The following is a 21034-nucleotide window of genomic DNA, read 5'->3' as shown; positions in this document are numbered from 1 at the left end:
CCACGGGATGATCTGGGCCTCTCTGCTGTGCCCAGCACTGGCCAGTGATGCTGGAGCCCTGCCTGAGTTTGGGTGGGCAGCTGAGCTCGGCGGATGCCTTTGAAAGGCCCCGGTCACGAGCTCGGCTATCTTTAGCCCAAGGTATTTATATTACAAGGCCGCTGGGCAGTGCAGCAAAGGCATCAAAGGGTGGAGGAGGCAGGAGGGGGCTGTGCTGGGGCACAGAACAGAGGGGCACTGGCTGCTCCCCCAGCCCGGGGAGCCGCTGACCCCTGCGCAAGGATGACCCCGGAGGAGGAAGGCTCCCAGGCAGGGCCCCTGGAGCGGGTGCGTATCCGGGTGGAGGAGCAGTCATTCTGGGTGGAGAAGACCCTGCTGGTGGAGAGCAGTGAGTACTTCCGTGCCCTCTTCCGCTCGGGCATGAGGGAGAGCACGCAGGAGGAGATCGGGCTGGGGGAGCTGAGCGCGGCTGGGTTCCTTGCCATGCTGCGGGTGCTGGCAGGTGAGAGGCCCATCTTCGGCAGTGAGGAGACCTTCCAGGCAGTGGAGTGTGCTGCCTTCCTGCAGGTGAAGCCCCTGGCGAAGTACTTGATCAACTCCATCAACTCTGACAACTGCATCCTGCTGTACCAAGCCGCTGCCATATTCGGCCTCCTGGATCTCTTCCACTGCGCCGCGCTGTACATCAGGGACAGCTACGCCGAGCTGGAGGAGTACCTGGACTGCCTCTCCGATGACCTGCTGGCCTACGTGGAAGCCCTCCTACCCAGCACCTTTGTGGCAGTGGGAGCCCACACGCCCACCTTTGAGTTCTTGGAGGACCTCTCCAGGACCATCTGCTATCTGGATGAGGAGACCAACACATGGAGGACCCTCTCCTGCCTGCCACTGAGCGCCAGCACATTCCTAGCCGGCATGGCAACCATGGATAATAAGATCTACATCGTGGGTGGTGTCTACGGGGCCAACAAGCAGGTGGTGGAAAGCAGCTTCTGCTATGACGCTGACGCCAACGCCTGGAGTGAGTTCCCCAGCCCTCACCAGCTGCGCTACGACGTCAGGCTGGTGGGCCACGAGGGCTTCCTCTACGCCATTGGGGGGGAATATGAGAAGATCTCACTCAAGTCTGTGGAGAGGTACGACGTGGCCTCCAGCACCTGGACATTCGTCTCTGACCTGCCACAGCCAAGCACGGCGGCGCCCTGTGCCCAAGCCATGGGGCAGATCTTCGTTTGCTTGTGGCAGCCACTGGACACCACAGTCATCTATGAGTATGAGACCCAGAGGGACGAGTGGCTTCCTGTCACCGAGCTCAAGCGGCACCAGAGCTACGGGCACTGCATGGTGGCCCACCGTGACAACCTCTATGTCATGCGCAACGGCCCCTACGATGACTTCCTGCGTTGTGTCATCGACTGCTTCAACCTGACATCGCGGCAGTGGACAGCCCTGCCTGGGCAGTTCCTGAACAGCAAGGGAGCCCTGTTCACTGCTGTGGTCAGAGGAGACACCATCTACACTGTCAACAAGATGCTGACACTGCTCTACTCTGTGGAAGAGGAGACCTGGAAGCAGAAGAAGGAGCGGGCAGGTTTCCCGCGCAGTGGCTCCTTGCAGACCTTCCTCCTGAGGCTGCCAAGACGTGACCATGACATCGCGACGTAGGTGGTTCCTCATCCCATGTCAGGGTGCTCTCCTTTCACGTGGCCTCGGCTCTGCATTTGCTGCTCCCCTGGGCTCCTTTCCTCCTCTGTGGAGCTGTGCTCAGGTCCAGGGATGCCTCACATTGGACCCTGGAGGTGTCACTAGACACTGCCTGAGGAGAAGGGACTGCAGGCAGTTGCTGCTGCCTCTGCCTGCCCTGCAGGGGCACAAAGTCCTGCCAGATGTGGGCTCATGAGCCAATCATGTGTGGGGCTTTGTGGCTTCTGCAGAGGACAGACACCAGAGAGGGGCAAACATGGGGTTTATGTATTCTGACTGAGGGTGTGCAGGATCCCACCTCCTCTCTGCCCTGATGGGTAAACACTCATTATGCCCCAGAATTAAAAGGAAAGCTACAGAAAAGCCTCTCATTATTGAGTTTTCATTACTCTTGGGTTTGGGATTTTTCCTCCCTTCTGAAGGATAATACTCCTAACAGGGATCCATGTCAGGACTCCCTCCTGCCTCTGAATGCTTTTTCAGCTGTGGCTCCGTTTCAGAGCACAGTTCCCACACAGCCCTGTGCTCCCCTGGGAGATCTCCATGGCCACAACAGGGTCCTGGGAGGAGGAGGAGAGATGGGGGGTCAAGGAAAGCAGCTCCTGGGCATCAGGTGCTTAATGCACCAAGGGTTTTCTGGGAACTGGGAAACATCTGTCATCCCCCTAAGCCCCAGCACAGACCCAACGGGGTGGCAAGAGTTGACTCTTGTCAGAGGTTTTTTTGAGCCAAGTCAGGGTGTTCTGAGGACATGGCAAAGCTTGGAATATACAGGGTACAAAAAGGGAAGGAGGGGAGGGAGCAGCACCATTGCATGGCAATACCAGTCTTGCAGAGCTCCAAAGCCAGAGATGCTGTTCCCATGAGATCCCACTGCCTGGAGAGGAAGGTTGCCAACCTCCCACACCAGCTCTGGGGTGGGGATGGAGAGCACAAAGCTCCCTATGTGACCGCAGCGCTGTGGGGACCAGGGCAGCAGCAAACACAGACTGTGGTCAGCTGGTTTCCCATCTGTGAGTCAGGCTTCAGGCTGCCTGTGATGTCCTGGCCGGGATGGAGTGGAAGGGAATACCAGCTGGGATGCCTCAAATAGCTCCATGCTGACCCTCACCAAGTTCTCAGCATGTTCAAAACAGTTCCCTCATTTAAGAATAAACCCACTTAATGCAACCACAAACCAAAACAAACCAGAAAACCCCAGCTCACACCCACGGCCAGATGGATGCACCTTGTCCCCATTTGTCCCCTGCCACTGGGCCAGGCCACCATCCTGCTGTCACCTGTGATGGGAATGCAGCTGGTGGAGGTGCAGGTGTGGTGGTGGCTTGAGGACACAGGGGACACCAAGGGACCTTCACCAGCTTTGCACCGTGGGCAGTGTGACCTGAATTGTGTTGGTGTCCCCAGGAGGAACATTACAGGAACCCATCAAATCAAATCCTTGCTCCTCCCAGACAAAGCCAACTAACATTTCACATTGTCTTCTCCTAAGTGAGAGCAGCACATGGAAATGCTGCTTTAAAACCACTGCAGGTTGAACAAACAGCTTAAACCTCCATTAAAATACAGTTAAAATAATTCTGTTACTAAAATATTTATGTTGGGCTCCTGTGGCCAACCCTGGACCGTTTAACTTGGCAGGCTCTCCCCTTCCCTCCAGCTCTGCACCAAGTGATACAATCTCCTCCCCACCTCCACACACTGGGTTTTTGAGTTTTGCAGAGATATTTGTTGACCAAATGCAAAAGATTTTAAGTGCAGCACTTGGGGAAAGCAGAGGTCTTGGCAGGCTGTCAAGCATGGCATGGATGCTCCCAAGAGAGGAGTCATCTGCTGCACCCAGAAATCCACAGAAGATAATTAACAAATTAACACAAGATAATTTTAGGCACAAAGGGAGCAAAAACGATACAGCTCTCACCTCTGCAAGAAACGATGAGCTGGGATCAAGGAGGCTCCTCTAAGGAGGGTGCGAGGCTGCTCTGTGGGCACAACTCTGCCCATCTGCACTGCTCCACCAGAATTCAGCCCTCGACATTCCGCGCCGCTGGCACCGGCTCAGCACCTTCATCTCCCCCTTCCATCCTCAGGGGTTCTCTCCGCCAAAGATCACAGTTCCAGGCGACACGATCGGTCTAATCACAGTTCAACCTTTTGCAAGTTTCTTTTTTAAGGTGACATCATCTTGGCATGGGGGCACGTAAGGAGAAGCTGTCTGTAGAATGGACTTGCCTTATAAGGGCCATATCAAAAATAAAAGCTTGTATAACCAAGGGAAAGCTGGAGGAAAAACAGGACTGGGAGCTCCTAGAAGAGCCTGTGAGCTCCTCAGAAGTATCTCTCTTGGCCACCAAAGGCACCATGTTTTCTGTTTCCATGTCATTAAAGAAGGGTAAGAACAAAGAATCCTTGGGAATGGGTAGCTCAAGTCCCTCAAAACTTGGATGCCAAGTTTCCTTGTTGCACCCAGGCAAAACTGAAGGCAGCTGTGCAGAGCTGTACCTTCCTGCTGGTGTCTGGCACCCACCTGGAGATCCAGGGAGAAGGGACATGGTGTTGTACCTCAATGGCAGGACATTGGGCTGGGAGATTGTTTGGAAGGATACAATGGAAAAATGGTACTAATGCAACTAACTAAGGATTTTCTCTGCTGGGTTGTGCCAGTTGGCACCCTGACAGGAAAAGACACAAACACATTCAAGAAGAACCCCCCAAGCATCTTTACTCAAAGAAATTACATCTGTGTCTAATTCACAGGAAAATAACATACTTCATGTGAAAACACCATTCACTGTTCCACCGCCAACCCGAGACACGCATCCCATACGCTGATCCCAATCTCCCATTCTCTGTCCTTCAGCTCCATACAGAAATTCCCCTGGGCATCCAGATGTTCCAGGTGCTGATTTTCATGCAACTTCATTTGGAGCCACTGTCTGAGCAGTTTAGGGAAGCATCCCCTGGACTGGGCAGAGCATGAGGGCAGTGAGCAGTTCCCCATCTCTCTGTTCTGATTTCAGGAAGTTCCCAGAGGATAAACCCTTACCTCCACCATTTTTCATTGCACTTGATAAGCCTCATGTCTTTCAGAGCAAGGGCAGCCTGTTTTCTTTCCTTAGCCTCATGGAATTGTGTATTTTTCTCACATTTCTGGTTTAAAAGGAGAAGCTAATGTGATCAAACTGGATTTCAATTACAATATTCAACCATGACTAAGTCAGCTGAGACTCTTGGCAAGCCAGGACCAACACATGTTCCTTCAGGAGCCTTCAGATTTTAGGAAAACAATTTCTTCTGTTGATTTATATAATCTCTTAAGAATCCACATTTGATTGTAGCTGAAAACATGACACCCATCACCCCAGGTGGAGGGAGAACACTATGGCTTGGGTTTTGCAAAAATCTAAGCCGAAGGCGGTTTGGATCTTACTTCATCTAATCTGAACAGCTGAGATGATCAGGGTGGGGATGTGTGGGTGAGGAGATAAATATTCCTGCTATGAAGACTGAATGATAAACACTCCTATGATGGATGTCCATAAAATGAGATGAGACACCAAGGCAGAGCTGTGAAGGTCTGTGTCTGATTACTTCCAGGGGAGGGGATGGAGCAGCAGAACCACCCGAGTCCTCCTGGTCCAGTCTGGAGAGGGGAAGCCATGATGGGTCCAGGATGATGTTCAGTGGGTTTTCATCACGAGCTCTTCCAGTGCCCTCTCCCTCTGATTCCCACAAAGCAAAAGAACTTCTTTGATTTCATTTTGCTGGAAACCCATATCATTAAACTGAGCCAACAGACGCAAGAATTCAGCTGCCTGGAGGAAGAAGGAAGAGAGAGGAATGATGCTATCCCAGATGGATCCATTGTGGGGTTGCAGCAGAAGCAGAGCTGTGGGACAAGGCTGCAGCCAGACACCCTGGCTGGGTTGTATCACCACCAAAGGGCACCACCACAGCAGCCTAAGGACACACACCCCTGCTAGCATTTAACCTTCTTAAATAAGAAATATTGAATAAAGTCAGGCTCCAGCTTCACTTATTCCTTATAAAGTTTGTATCAGTTCCATGCAGTGTTTGTCTGCATTGTAAGGAGAGTAGCAAAAGGCAGTGAGCACAAGCTGGAATCCATTTGTCCTGCTTCCCCCCTTGCTCAGGCTGGGCCCCAGCACCATGGCATCACCCAGAGCCGTGTCCTCAATAAATAACCCCTTCCCTGACACTGAGACCTGGGCACTGTCCCGCTGTCACTGCCCTAACCAGCGGTGACGCGACAATCCTATGGGCTGTTGGCATCCCATCAAACACTGCCAGCCCACATTTCTAGCAGTTCCACATCCCCAGGTTCTTCATTACCCAAGAGGAAACTGAGAGGGAGACCAATGCTCAGTGTGCCACCAGTTTTTGTCCCTGAAGGTGAGCTGGGAGGGAGGGAGCAAGTACAGGTGCTGGTGGGCTTGGGATGGATTAGCTACATGAGGGCTGAGTGAACATTGTGCTGCACAACGAGGTGAGAGGATGGATGGAGAAGAGGGTGGAGCAGGTGTCCTTCCCCAGAGGGTCCTTATGGGGTCCCACTGCAGGCAGGGCAGCGGGTCTGACACCCCATGAGGCTGTGCAAGGGGTGGCAGAGGGAGAGGGAAACAGGCAGCCTGCTGGAGGAGCAAGCCTGGAGGACACACCACAAGGGGCTGGACTCTGCTGTCCCACTGACCTTTTTCTCTGAGTACTGGAACATTTCCATGGCCTCCTCCACCTGCCCTTCCTCGTAGCCCTGCTTCAGCAGCCGGTCACAGGCACCGAGGTAGCTCAGGAACTGCAGAGGAAGACAACTGGGTTAATCCAGCCTTGCAGGCACAGGGAGAGAGGGCAATCAGGAGCCCATCTTGCCACCAGCTAGGGACACACCAAGGAGAGGACATGAGCCACCACCATCCTGCTGGTTCCCATCTGATGCTCAGGCAGGGTGGTCTGTCTGTCCACAGGATTCTCAGTGGGAAATGACATCTTGGTCCTCCTCATCCTCCCAGGATGGGAATGAGAACAAGGCAGAGGGAGGATGAGGAGCAAACCAAACATCTGAACCTCTGAAATACAGAGCCTCCAGGCTGTGGGGTGAGGCAGAGCCTGTCCCACTGGGATGTCCATGCTCAGCTGACCCTGCATCCCTTTGATGCACTCGGGTTCAGCCACCCCTGGGCTTGCTCCAGGGTCCAGGCACAAAACCCACCCCAGGGGAGACCCATGTGCTGTCATTACTGAAAGTAAACAGTTATTTTTGGCTTTCCTCATTGTTCTTGGAGTGCTGACAGCACAATTCCCAACAGCGTCTTTTAAATACCGCGAGAATCACTCACTGTCCAAAAACATATGGGACAGACAATAATAAATGAGGTATACAATAGCAGGGGGAATAAAAACATCCCACAGGTCTCCCCGGAGCTGTGCCATCTTCATCCAAGGAGAAACTGATTCACATCTCCCCAGAACCACCAGCACAGACCTCCACCCTCCTCAGCACCACTGAGGCCAAGGAGAAGGACTCAGTAAAGGATCATAAAACATAGGAAAAAGACAAAGTCCGTCCAATGTTGAGTTGATCTGGTTTGGTTGAACAGCAGAGTAAAGATTTTTAGAAATGGCAGCCTTAAGGAGCAGCTCAGTAACTCCGAAAGGAGACAGTCACTGGTCACTGGCATTTCTTGGGGAGATGAGTGCTGACCAGCTGCAGCCTCTGTCATGTCTCAGCTGGCATATACACAGAGGGCTCCATGGATCAATGATGCATTTTGAATTGATCAATAATCATTGATCAAAATGCAATGGTGCATTTTTGGTTTAGCCCTTTGGCCATGACATTCTACATGATGAACCTTTGGCACATTGGGGCACCTAACCCTGCTTGAGCCTTTCAGAGAGGTTCTTCCACTGCCTTCTCTGCTAGGGTGGGCTCTGCCAGTCTGACTTGACACTGCAAAGAAGCTGAACAATTTTTGGCTACCATCTGGTAGTATAATCAATCCTCACAGCTGAAGCTGTCATAGTCACACACTGACACCCTGCATGACACAGCAAGCAAAGAAGAGCACCCACAGCTCTTCTTTCTAACTTCAGTTGGAACATATTTTGCAGGAAGGTTTAGCCTAATTTGGTAGGTTTGTACTTGTAAGACATGCACGAAGGGTCAGCCTTTACGTTTTATCTTGGCTGCATAGGGCATAAATGGGAACGATGGGAACTGCTGGTGAAGCAGGCACAGGATGTAAGGCAGACCTTGTATGCTGGTACACGAATCTCTTCTCCAAGGGAATTGAGTCCCAGTGTTTATACAGAAGGGAGCAGGCTGTACCCATTTCCATCCTTAATAAGATGCACTGTTTCTTCATTTTGAAGCCACAAGACATCTTGCACAGCTCTGTGCAAAGAACGTGGGCTGGGCTCTGTCCACCTCCCTCTGCCTGGATGAAGCCTCTATGAATTAAAGACATAAAGCTTCCATTCCCACCTCAGCTCTCCTGAAACAGCAGAGAAGTCTGGGAAGACTGGTCCAGCCATGGTGGCTCAGGAGGGAGCCGGAAGCTGTGGGATGACTCAGCCACAGAGCAGCTTTGTGCAGCTCCCAGGGGAATAGCATGGAGACTGGCAGCTGGCAGAGGCTGCCTGGAGCCATGCCTGCTCACGTCTCTGCCAGGGTCTGCTCCTGCTCTCATGGACATCCCTCTTGCTGAGCTGTGATTAAGCCCCTACTCTCTCTGCAAGAGCCACTTGGATGAATTAGCCCTAAAATTCTCTGCAGGGATGGGCAGATCCAGCCCCAAACTTGCCAAGGAGTCAGAGCCAGCAGCATCCCTCATGTCAGGGATTCTCCAATCCCACCTGGACTATTGTGGGATATATCTGCACAAGCAGAGACCTCAGGAATGGGGATGCAGCACAGCACGTGGGGATGGACTCAGATACCAGGGGTAGGAACAGGCTGTATGTTAAATATCTTCAATAAATTCCAGGTTATTATAGCAGGTTCCTCAAGAAAGAGCTCTGGGCCCCCCCTGCAATCCTTGCATGGATTCCCTTCTTGCTCCAAGGCAGGGAAGGATGTGTTTTGGAGAGAGCCCAGCCAAATCTTTGAGGTATTTGTACGGTCTCGCTCTGACAGGATAAGTCATGACAATAATCATATGAATCCAAGAGCTGGGAAAAAATGATGTGCAAAAAGTTTCCATTTAAGGGGGCAGAATTTGTACCTCAGAAGGACACCACGGCTCCACAGCACAGATTGAACAGATAACGAGACCAGCCGTGATTACATGCTGAAAGCTGAGGGCGACTCACTGCTATTTTGTTACAGCAGAAGTGTGATCTCATGGAAAATCCTGTCAACTCCAGTCTGACACCAAAGTGGAAAAGCCAAGACCATCAGAAATCCACCCCAAACAAGACAGCCATCCCTTTCTCCATGAAAATCAAGTTTTCCTTTACCAAAAGCCTCCCACAGTGTCATGCCAGCTCCACCAACCTGACTTAAACTTTGCCTTCCAGTCTTCTGGAGGGTGAGGATGGCTTTGTGGGTGGGGTAGCCCAGGGCAATGACAGGCTCGATGAGGTCTCGCTCCTCTTGGCTCAGCGCTGAGAGCAGGTCAGCTGAGGAATCCGACTGGGATCTGAGGGAGCTGAGGGGTCGTCCAGGAGTGGCAGCAGGGGGAAGGCAGGAGTAGGGGCTGAGGGACTGCAAGGAAAAAACAGAGGATGGTCTTATTGCTCCAGCATTTGGAACAATGTCAAAAGACCCAGGCTGAAGCAATGCTTTAGAATGCTGGTGGCTACCTTGGTCTCTCCAGAAGAGGAAAATTCCCATGCATGGAACATCCAATGGGTATCAAATGAGACTGGATTTAGTTAAATCCAGGCTCAGCTATAGATACAGATCAGATCAAAGAGTGCTCAGGGTGGGTGATGTACAAATACACACAGGTATTTAATCTTTACTTAATTACGCTGTGTCTAATGCAATTACATATAAATAACTTGGTCATTCATGTGTCCAATTGTTTTAATTAGAGTGTTTCAGTAATTCATCTCCTAAATCTCTCAAGTAGGTGGATGAGATGTGATTTCTTAAAAAAAATGGTGGGATTCAGGTTTAAGATGACAGATCCTGTCACGTCACTCTTTTACCAATGATTTGTATTTCTAGCTAGACTGTGAAGTCCAAAGTTTCCTAGAAAAGACATGACGGCTGTAAGGAAGCATGTCCCTATAAACCCCACTCATAACTGTTACAAGATAGAAAAGAATAGAGATAAAAGAGGGAAAACCCTGTTTATTTCACTCTCTTCTTTTAGTGTTTCAATTGATAACCAAATAAGACTCTGCTTATTAGTGAAAACAGGGGTGTTTTGATTAAGACAGAGCAAGTAAATGTGCACCTGGAGAGCTTCTTTCAACCCTGGAGAAAAAAGCAAACCCTTCCTTAACTTCTTATGAAAACTCATCAGCAATTCCTCATGGATTCAGTGTTCCTGAAGTCCCATTTTGGTTCCATTTTGCTGCCCAGTTTCTAGGAGACCAATTCAATGCCCTCCACTTCCCTCCTCTCTCAGCACTAAGCCAAGGGCCACCAAATGACACAGCTCACCGGCACTGTGGGTTTATGCTGCTTGATGGGTGGGATCGGCGCAGCCATGGCTGGAGGAGTTGGCACCAAGGTCCCCAGCTGGGACACATCCGAGGCTGGCCCGTACTTGACACTGCGGTTGGTGCCGGGACATGGTGGGAGCAGCCGTGGCACTGGGATCCCCCTGCCCCCCGTGGCAGCTCTGTTCAAAGGATGCACCAACGCGGCCAGCTTCCTCCTGGCTGCTTCCAGCTCGTTCTTCATGTTGTTAAATATCACCATAGATCTTCTCTGCTTGCTGGGGTCCGGGCTGGCTGGGCTGTGGACATTGTTCTCTGGTGAGGGCTCCAGCAAGCCAGGCGATGTCTTTGGTCGGGTCTGGTAAAAGCCAGGACGTGAAGCCACGCTTCTCCCAGAGCTTCTCCTCCTGGAGAGGAGCTTTTCATCCTTGTCATTCTCCTCCCAGGACGTCGAGGAGTACTCATCGTCCGCGCACTCGCCCTCCTCGGAGTGCCAGGTCTCGCTGTCGGTGTCGGACAGGGCGCCCCTGCCCCTGCAGAGCCCGTAGGAGCTGTCGGCAGCACTCAGGCTGATGGAGCGCCGCACCGGCCCGTCGCGCGCGCGGCCCCCGTAGCTGTCGGCGGGGTCCACCAGCAGCAGCCAGCACGGCGGGGCCGTGGGCACCACTTCGGAGGTGACCCGATGCCGGCAGGTTTGCTGCTGAGAGGCCACCTCCACCCAGTAAAGCACTTTCCTCTCCAGTGAGAAGTCGTGCTGTGGAAGAGCAAGAGGCAGCTGGTGAGGACACCTGAAACCAGACCACGTGGCACTGAGCAAACCATGTGCTTCACAAGGCACCTTAAGGGTACAGCCCTTCCATATCAGCTCCTACTTCCCTGAGCATCAGGGCTGGCTGTAGGATTGGGCTGTGACAGCCTCATCCCTAAAGAGAACCCCCAAATTTATTCTTGAAAAAAGTCTCTCTATGAAGTTATTACTATTCTGAGTCGTACCTAAATTCTTTCAAGAAATGTTTTATGCTCAGAGGTAGTTTTGTTTCACTTTGGCTGCTGTGGAAGGTGGGAGGGTGTGGACAGCAGATGTGGGCATACCAATTTTAGGAAGCTGCAGAGAGTCACTGCATCCAGCCACAGGCTGCCCCCAGGACGGTGGCAGAGCTCATTTGTGGCCCCTGTTAGTGGCACTTGGCAGAAGCCTTTCAGGCACAGGCGCACTGGAGCCACCAAGGAGGGAGATGCCACCTCAGGCAGAGGCAGGACCAGCCATGGGAATCTCCAGTGGCGCCAGGGGCTCGGCTGGTCCCCAAACAGAGTTGTCATTTCCACATAGTCTGGTTTAAAATATAAGCTTGTTTGTGACTGAAATCTGAGGATTTTCCTGGAATAAACAAGCCTTGCCCGTCCCAGAGCTCTCCAAACAAGGTCTCCTACAGACGGGCAGGCAAGCACATTCACAGCCCAGGAATGCTGTTTTTACTGCTCCTGCCACTTGGGTCAGCTGTGGACCCAAATCAGCCTCCCTGGGGAAAACACTCCCACAGCCCTTCAGAAGGATCAGCCTGGACCAGGAGCACAATCTTGCTTGGCCTTGGTGGGAGCATCAATGTATCCCAAACTAGGGAACAACATGGGATACTATATACATACACACACACACATATACAATATACATATGCTGCCAGCACAGGTAGTGTTGCTTGATTATACATTTAATAAATATTATTAATAAATGAGACAGTGAGAATTCCAAAGTAGAAAACAACCCCAGAGCAGAGCCTGAAATTTGTCCTCCTATTCCAGTAAGACCCAACCCTCCTGCTTGGACACAATTTTTAAAAAGCAACCTCAAACCAATCCCTTCCTTCCTCTCACCCACCATAAATCACCCTCTCCTCTGAATACTGCTGCAAACCAGTCAAGAGGAGACCAGTTAGGACGTCTCCCTTCTCTCCTAAGAAGAGGAAAGCAGCACTGACATCTCTCTGAGCATTCCCCAGCAGTGATCTGGCTGAGAACTCACCATGGTGCTCATGAGGATGTCGGTGCAGTCGGGGAGTTCGATGTCTGGGGCGGTGATCAAAGGGATTTCTCCTCCCGAGTCCCCATCAAGGCTCACAGCCATCCGGAAGGGAACTTCATCCAGGTAACTCATGGCTGCTGCCTGAGTTCTTGCTGCTGGAGGAAGGGAGGAAACAGAACTGTAAAACGCAGGACTAGCACCTCTGAAGTTGGGTGGAAGAAGAGAAAGATGAGCTGTTTCAAGTGCCAGTCAAATAAAAATCACCATGTAATGCCCAGATTGGCAAAATCCTAATTACTGACACTGAAGATTTGTCTGAACTAACCTTTGCTATTCTTAGCTTGAGTCAGCAGGACCTGACCAAGCTTATGGCTTCCTTTGGCAGAGATCCTGAGCACTTTTCTCCTCCATTTCCACCTCCATGCATGCCCTGCTGCTTCCCATCCCTCCCTCCTCTCCCTCCACTGCCCTTTGCACACTCCCTTTCCCAAGCTGGGGCCACACTGAGCACTTTTTCCAGTTACAGAGGGAGAAACCACAGCCAAGGAGGACACCTTGCAGGTCTCCTCTCTCTGTGCAACCTGTGGTGACTGACCTCATGCACACAGCCACGTGCTGCTAAGCCATCACATGGAGCATCCTGAGGGAGCTGGGGTGAGGCCATCCCCTCTGGCACCACAGCAGCTTATCGGGAGCCAGGCAAGGAGGCTGGTGCATCAGGCAAGCTTGGGAGTCAGGGGGATCTCAAACAAGCTATTTTAAGGCAAATTTGCTTTAAGAACCATCTATTAATTTTAAGTGTGGTGATGGTTTTATATCAGGATTGTGGGAGAAAGAAAAAATTCTGATGACTTGGGAATGGTGGCACAGAAAATATTATTGCAATAGCGTCGCCATCAGCTCTCTATAAATGCAACAATTTAGTAAAAAGCCATTACTGGCTGCACGAAGCCTCAGGCCTGCAGCTGCCCAGTGATGAAAGTGTGCAAAATAATTTATTTTATAGACTATCAGCTGCTAAGAGTTGGTGGCCAGTCTCCCACTGAGTCCTGGTGCTCACTGCCTATGCCTGCTCATCCCAAAGTCCTCAGCAGTCATCCAGGACACACAATAAATACTTGTGTGACATCCCATCCTCAGGACATGCTGTAAATGTGTATGTGACATCCCTAAGTGCTTTTCCCAATTATTTTTTCCTTTAAAAACAAACAGCTTCTGTGACAATGAGAATAAACACCCTACAGAAAGGACATATTGCATATGAACGTTCACAAGGATGAAAAAAATGGTTGTTTAATGCAAAAATAAGAGTGCACAGCAGGAAATGGCATTCAAAATAGTTTCTTATGTTAGCAGAGGACTAACAAATCACTTCCAGAGCACAAATAGAGATCAACAACACACATGACTGACACAGTCACTTGGTTCAACTCAGCTAGTTGTTACCACAATGACAACAGGGTTGTCTCTTGCCTGCTTACACCAGGAGCCTTTAATACCTCTGGCCAAGCAGAGCTCCTAACGAGCTTTGTGCTCCTGCACGTGTCCTGCCACTAACACACGACACAGGCAACATGTGGGGAGCCCTCACAGAGCCAGACCATCTGCTCCCAGCCTAAGAGGGCTCAGCCTAAGGGGCACTCCACGTCAGCATGGAAAAAGACAACACGTGGAAACATCTGCAAGCAAAGCCACCTTCCCCCAGCTTTCTGCAGCTCCTCAGACAGCCCCCCTGTGCAAGGGGGACAGACCTCTCTGCAACTTGTGCTGCAAACCTGCTCCTCCCGAAGTCCTGTGTACAAGGTGCAAAGGAAAGGAGTGTCTCAGCATCTGTCAGCCAGAATGGCTTCCCTCAGGTTCAACTGCGACCTTAAGGGATGGGGATGAAGAAAATATGGAGATGATGGTACCTGCTGTATTTCACTGCCTAAATACTGTGCTGTAGGAGAGGCTCCCACAAGTGTTAATTCCCAAAACCACAGCTTAGAAACCAGGAAGTACTTTGGGGTGGGTGTGATGATGACAAAAACACTAGACAAGAATAAAAGCGGGTCAGTTGGAAACACCAACTCACACCAGAAGGGAATTCCCAGAAGGGCTTTGAGCTGTGCTCCACACCAGCCCTGCCCACTTTCACACCACAGACACTGGCTGGGGCACAAACCAGTTCACATCAGGAAGAGGATGTGCCTTAACAACATGAGAAACCTGAACTGCACCAGGACCAGCGGAGGAACGGGATGTAAAGGAGTCATGGAAACTCACAGCCAAGCCCTCTTTTCTTCTGGGCTATAGTAATTTTTTAAAACTTAAAAATAGCAGGAGATACTACACTCAGACAAATTTGACTCAAACCTGAATACACAAGTTTTTAAAATAATTACTACTCTGTCACCATGTATTTTATGAGCTGAGATTTTAAACATTCCTCTCCATCTGTTGCTTCTACATCTTCCTCACTAAAGACATAAAACATTTTAATGCAGACACTGCTAGACAAGAACAAAAACACAAAACAAATCACAGAAAGTTTGAGGGGTGGAAATACACCTACAGGTAGATCATGCCCTGGCATTTTCAAGCCCTGTGTTCATTAATACGAAGTTATCCTTACCGTCAGATGAACTCATGGAGCTCTCCTCACAGGGCAGGGAGAACAGAGCTGCTGCTTCACTGCCTGCTTATCTACTGCTCAGCTCTTTAAACTCCTGCAGTGTCAGACAAGCAGCTGACATCAACACTGTTAAGATAATCGTAGCTTAAGCTGCTGGCCTGTCCCTTCAGATGCACTGACAGGATAAGGAGCCTAAGCACTTAAGCAGAGCATTCTCTGGTCACTCAGCTTCCTCAAGTGTTGGGTTTGTTTTGTTTTTATGCCGCTATTTTTATATTTGAACTTTTGTGTTTTCAACAGGGAAGACTCCCCAGGATCTGACTCAGCCTTGGGCCTGGAGTAATGAGATGCTGGAAGTGACAGGAGGATGCATGGAGGAGCAAATCAGAATGCCACCGCCAGAGGACTTCACAGAGAATCACAGACTATTCTGAGTTGGAAGGACCCACAAGGATCATCGAGTCCAACTCTTAAGTCAATGGCCCACACAGGGGATTGAACCCATGACCTTGGCATTATTACAGCCAAGTTTTAACCAACTGAGCCAATCTCAGGGTTTTCATGGTAATCAGTATTTTGGGGTGCTGCGGGTGAGCAAGAACTGCGAACTTCTTCACTCACATTAATTCTATTTAAAAACTACTACTTTGTGAGCTTTTACGAACAGAAACCAATGCCAAGCTTCAGCCAACAAACTATTAGCATTACACATAAGGCTCAAGTGTTGAATTCAGGCAATGACGTCGCCTCCTCCATGGCTGACGCACTGTTGTGATGCCAAGAGACAAAGCACTGCAGAGATTAACTTGATTCTCACTCACTGGGGCTAAGGAAGAACAAGGTCTGCAGCCCTGGAAAGGTGCCAAGACAACCTGCGTAGAGCAGCAAAGCCCCAAATCCTTATGGCCCTGTCACTGTTACAATGAACCGTCCAGAGCACGGAAGGCTTTGACATCAGATGCCTCAGTCACCTTGTAGAGGGAGAAGTTCCTTCACACAAACCTTTTCCCAGCTATTCTCTCCACCTTGGAGTCGTATTTGATGCCAAGTATTCAACCAAATCTCTTCCCTCGGAGTAAAAATGCTTCAAACAAAAAAAAAAATCCATTTTGCTCTATTTATTCTGTACAAAAATCCAACTTACAAAATCAAGCTGTGTTTTGTAATCAAATACTACAGACATGATGTGTCCTTATACAAAAATAGCTATATAGGCAAAACAATTACAGTAGGATAGACTTCAAATCTTATTGTTTCTTTTTCCAGCAGACTTATTCATCAAATTTGTGTCTATTCACATGGCTGTCTGACCTATTTCACCACAACTGGGAATTTTTTCCATGTTGTGGGACCAGTTTAGTCCACAAAAGTAAAATGTCAACAGCTGATTTAATCAACCTTGAAAAACCCTGTCTTGTTTGTACTTCAGAATTTGTTTAAACTTGTAATAGGTTCGTTTCTACACCCAAAACTCCTGGAACTATTTTGACAGTGATACTTGACATGCTTCTTTTAAGAAGAAAAACATGTTTACTAATGGTATATATATATTTTTTAAAGTTTCTTCATTTCTGGAGATTTCATCATCTTTTATAAAGATAAAAGCCACTAAAAATAGGATGTTAATACTGGCACAAATATCACTGTCAGCAACATTTTTTATTAAGACTGAGATTTAACCAAAACTCGCAGCAGGATTGTAATTCCACACCACGAGGGGCCTGGCAGCTCTGGGCTTGCTCAGATCACCTCCCTGCACAGTCAGAGAACAAAAACAGTTCTTAAATTTTTCTTCAAGACATTCCAGTAAACATATTCCAGTACCTGCCTGTTGAAAGAGAGGACGAGACCTCCTCTTCGGGCCCTCTCATATTTACACATGTAATTATAAAGGAACAATCTTCAGTGTTAAAATAATTTATTACTAAATCATCTGACAGCAGTGGCCCAAGTGTCATTGGTGGGGAGACTGGGGAGAACCCATCCTGGAGGGATGCAGCTTCCTTTGGGGTGGTCAGCAGGCACCAAGTACTGATCCCATTCATGCCTTGAACAGAGAGAGTGTTGAGAGAACAGCTGATAAGATTATTACAATCCCACACAGGTGTTTTCCCATACTGATTGATACACAAACCCCTATAAATTGTACTCTGAAAATTGTTTGTCAAAAGAAAATTTCTAAAAATTAAATGTACTGCTGTTAAAGAAAACAGTTATGCATGAAGTGCACTCTGCCTCACATGGGCAGCTGCTGGGTATTACTCAAGCAAAAAGCCTGAAAAAACAGGACTATCTATTGCACAACCAAATTTGGAAGTTGACAAGCTTAAAGGGATGCTGATTTTATAATCTCAACAAACATTTGTCATCTTTGGTAATAAAATAAGGACTTTGTTTGGTTTTACCTGATCTGGATTAGAGCTGCTACAGAATGCTCAGCTTGTAAGTAGTAGTCTCTGAAGGGCTGCAATAGGTGGGCAAGTGGGAATTCAGCTGTGAAAACACAGAGAAACTGTTCAATAACGCAGAAAAACCTTTGATTTTAGTGAGTCTTAGAAGGCCCAGATTTGCCAACTCATTTGCTGTTGCCCAGCTGTAACCTGAAATCAGGTCCCTGTGTAATATATCAAGGACTATTTACACGTTACAGACCTCCTGGTCTGTACTGGACATGCCAGAGGAAAGCAAAGACCAGCAGAACTTCTCCTGCCTCCATCCTCTAACAAGAGGAACACACAGACACTGAATCTTTACAGATTCCCTGAGTCACACTGAATCACCCAACTAAAGCATCTGTTGGGTGCTGGAAGTCTTCAGTCCACTCTGTTTAGTCTCATTTCAGCTTAACCTACAAACTCCTCTTGCAAAACATTATGAATTCAGCTCAAGATGTGCTGCAGTGTGCACTGAACAGCTGAGCAGTTCCTCTTACACCACAGGTGTTAACAGCACTGTGTTTCACCCACCCTTTTCTCAGACCATAAATTACTCCAGTGGGTGATTTCCTTCTCACCCAGTTTTATGCCAGCATTTCAAACCCAGTGTCTGTGAGATGGGGGTGTGGTGTGGAAAAACATTTTCAATACACCATGCAGAATTTACCTGGATCCCCAAACAGCTTGGAATCAATTTCCAGTTTCTGCTGTAGTAGTTTTTCCCTTTCCTTCTTCTGTTTCTTTTCCATTTCCCTCTTCCTTTCCTCCTCCTGTTCTCCCTCCAGCATAACCCTCAGTGCTCTCTCCTCAGCCTCATACAGCTCTGTGCGAGTTTTGAGCAACGTTTTGAGACTCTCCACCTGACTTTCAAATGCTTCATCTGCTGAGGGGGGTGGACAAACACCTGAGGAGAAAGAGAAGGGATTTTAAGTCTTCAGATTCAAAAGTGGGTTTATTATCAGACTTAAGAGCAGAGCTGGCAAAACCTTAGAGGAAAACGAGCTTAACCTTGTTAACAGCTGGAATTCTTACTGAAAGAACTGTTATATCAAGTGCAAGTCTAGAAACACAGGAACACAACCACTGAACTCAGCATTTTATAGCTATTCTCTTAACTAAAATCAATGATAAAGACACATTTTTTGAAGCTGCACCTTGCTAGTCAGCACAGGGCACTCTCATCATCCTATTTCCTGTGGGTGCAATTAAAAAAGTTTGGTGAGAATCTCATAATTAACCTTTCCTGGCAGCAGCCTCTTTCCTCAGCTTCCGAAGCTTTTCCAGCCCCTGCAGGACATCCACCATCCTCTTGGTGTCTGCTTGTTTCCTCCGTACTTCAGACAAGACACTGTCAGCAGCAGCCTTAAGCTCTCGTTCCTATAAAAGAGAGAAAAATGAAATTACATGCTGGGTGAAATACCCCCCTAAGACAAGAATCCAGTGGTATTTCAGAGAGGTCAGCAAAGCACTGGAGATCAGTGACTTCACAGTAACAACAAGCCAAGTCAACAATCCAGCCTTGCCTTTTCATGAAAAAAAAAAGGTTTAAACACCATAAACTTCACAAACAAGAAAGAATGCTGTAGGACTCATAAATTTGGACCAAATCATGGAATTGTTAAGGTTGGAAAACACCTTTAAGATCATCAAGTCCACCTGTCAAACCAGCACCACGACCATGCTCACCACTAAACCATGTCCTCAAGTGCCACATCCACATGTTCTTGAACACTTCCAGGATGGCTAAAGAATTCACAAAGCCTGATAACCTTTAACCACAGGAAATTAGGGAAAACATTTAACAATAAACAAAATCTCGATTCCACAGCTCTGCAATTGAGAGACCATCAACCTGCCACAGTCTGACCACAAAACCTTCCCCAGCAGCTGCTCTGGACCCTTCCAGCAGCAGATCAGAACAACGGGAGCTGTTTGGCCAAAACACAAAGGTGCCTACAGCACTTCCCAGGTAGGCTAATTTCAATTTTTCTGGAGACATTTTACCTCCTGGTGAGACCAAAAAAACGGCAAACAACAAGCTTTAGAAAGACAAAAGCAGCAGACAAGGCTGATGGATACTGAAACAGTGCTGACCACCACAGGGTAGCTGTGAGCAGCGTGGCCAGGCTGACACTTAGGACCAGAGAGGAAAACCTCCAGTTCAGAAACAACTTAAATCTCAACCCTCAAGGGCTAGAACACAAGCATGGCAAAGCTGAGATGCCCAGCAAGGCTTTCAAGGAAGAAGCAGGGCTCCAGGCCTTGGAAAGAGCTTATCTCCAAGCAAGTTGAAGTCATCCCAGCGGCACCCACTGCACTGGGGGGCCCAAAGCCAGGTGTGGGGCAGGCACAGGTCGCTGTGACCCCGTTACTAGATTGTCACCCCAGCTCCACCGCGCTGCCCTGCAAACGGAGGGACGCTCGGGAGCCCCCGGGGGAGGCAGCACCAGGCGCTCGGGGTCGTACCCGGTTCTTCTCCTCCACCTCCTGGATGCACTTGGCTCGCCACTGGTCGATCTTGGCCTCCCGCTCGGCCGCCCGGGCCGCCTCCTCCTCCTTGGCCGCCCTGGCTTCGAGCTTCCTCCGCTGCAGGCGCAGCCTCCTCTTCCTCGCCCTCTCGGCCTTCCTGCGCAGCGCCTCGCGGTACCTGGGCTCCCGCAGCGGCCGCACCAGCTCCCGCAGCTCCCGCAGCGCCGCCTCCGCCTCCTCCCGCGCCCGGGCCCAGCCCGGCTCGTCGCCCTCGTCCTCGCTCCGCCGCAGGGCCCGGCACAGCGCGGCCAGCCGGGCCACCCTGCCCAGCGCGGCCGCCGCCGCGGCCCGCGCGCTGCTGGGGTTGGCGGCGAGCGGCGGCGGCGGGGGTGGAGCGGCGCGACGGCGGCCCAGGAACTGCGACAGCCACAGCTCGTCCTGCTGCCGCTGCGCCGCCGCCGCCTCCTCCTCGGCCACTGCCCGCGGCGGGGCCGCCGCCAAGTAGGGGCCGCCCGGCGGGAAGCGCGGCCCGGCCTCACCCGCGGGGCCGGCGGGCGGCGGCAGGAGGAAGGGCGGGGGCGCCGCCGGCCCCACCGGGAAGGGCGGCGGGCGAGCGGCGGGGCCGGGGAAGGGCGGTGGGAAGGCGCGGAAGGGCGGCGGGAGGCGGGCGGGGAAGGGCGGCGGTGGCTGTGCCATGGTGCCCCCTCTCCCTCAGCGCGCCGCCATCATGGCGCCTCAGCCCCGCCTCAGCACGGAGGACCCGCCAAGCTCCACAGCGCCGCCCAGCGGTCCGGAGGACCAAACACCACAGCGCCGCCCAGCGGCCCGGAGGACCAAACACCACAGCGCCGCCCAGCGGCCCGGAGGACCAAACACCACAGCGCCGCCCAGCGGCCCGGAGGACCAAACACCACAGCGCCGCCCAGCGGCCCGGAGGACCAAACACCACAGCGCCGCCCAGCGGCCCGGAGGACCAAACACCACAGCGCCGCCCAGCGGCCCGGAGGACCAAACACCACAGCGCCGCCCAGCGGCCCGGAGGACCCGCCGCCGCCCGCCTCGCGCTCCCCTTAATTTAAAAAAAATAAGTTTCAAGAACTACCCCTAAAACTTCAAATATCTGGGGGTGGCGTGAGGGATGACAAGGGCCCGCTGCTTGAA

The 21034-nt window shown here is 50.6% G+C and overlaps 3 protein-coding genes across 8 annotated transcripts; 1 reads left to right on the top strand and 2 right to left on the bottom strand.

Moving 5' to 3' along the window:
* The first annotated feature begins 237 nt into the window (after positions 1–237).
* On the top strand, positions 238–1726 carry KBTBD13 (kelch repeat and BTB domain containing 13). The gene has a single exon (XM_071568571.1). The coding sequence runs from the start codon at positions 283–285 to the stop codon at positions 1663–1665; it is 1383 nt and encodes a 460-aa protein (XP_071424672.1). The 5' UTR covers positions 238–282; the 3' UTR covers positions 1666–1726.
* Positions 1727–4406: 2680 nt separating this feature from the next.
* UBAP1L (ubiquitin associated protein 1 like) lies at positions 4407–16880 on the bottom strand. Of its 6 annotated transcripts, none has more exons than XM_071568545.1 (6): positions 16794–16880; positions 12356–12510; positions 10337–11089; positions 9218–9427; positions 6416–6517; positions 4407–5519 (listed from the first exon to the last, which is right to left on the bottom strand). In XM_071568545.1, the coding sequence occupies exons 2-6, from the start codon at positions 12485–12487 to the stop codon at positions 5385–5387; spliced, it is 1332 nt and encodes a 443-aa protein (XP_071424646.1). In that variant the 5' UTR covers positions 12488–12510; positions 16794–16880; the 3' UTR covers positions 4407–5384. The 6 variants fall into 6 exon arrangements, with proteins under 6 accessions (XP_071424646.1, XP_071424648.1, XP_071424647.1 ...); XM_071568547.1 differs by having other exon boundaries at positions 12356–12507; positions 16794–16879; XM_071568546.1 differs by lacking the exon at positions 16794–16880 and adding an exon at positions 15972–16051.
* PDCD7 (programmed cell death 7) lies at positions 16073–20613 on the bottom strand. The gene is made up of 5 exons (XM_071568549.1): positions 19871–20613; positions 18643–18781; positions 18072–18308; positions 17375–17462; positions 16073–17016 (listed from the first exon to the last, which is right to left on the bottom strand). Exons 1-5 carry the CDS (start codon positions 20567–20569, stop codon positions 16899–16901), a joined length of 1281 nt encoding a protein of 426 aa, XP_071424650.1. The 5' UTR covers positions 20570–20613; the 3' UTR covers positions 16073–16898.
* Between the last annotated feature and the right edge of the window lie 421 nt (positions 20614–21034).

This window comes from Pithys albifrons, chromosome 13, assembly GCF_047495875.1.
Source record: "Pithys albifrons albifrons isolate INPA30051 chromosome 13, PitAlb_v1, whole genome shotgun sequence".
NCBI classification, from domain to species: domain Eukaryota; kingdom Metazoa; phylum Chordata; class Aves; order Passeriformes; family Thamnophilidae; genus Pithys; species Pithys albifrons.
This window is presented reverse-complemented; position numbering and strand designations above follow the sequence as displayed.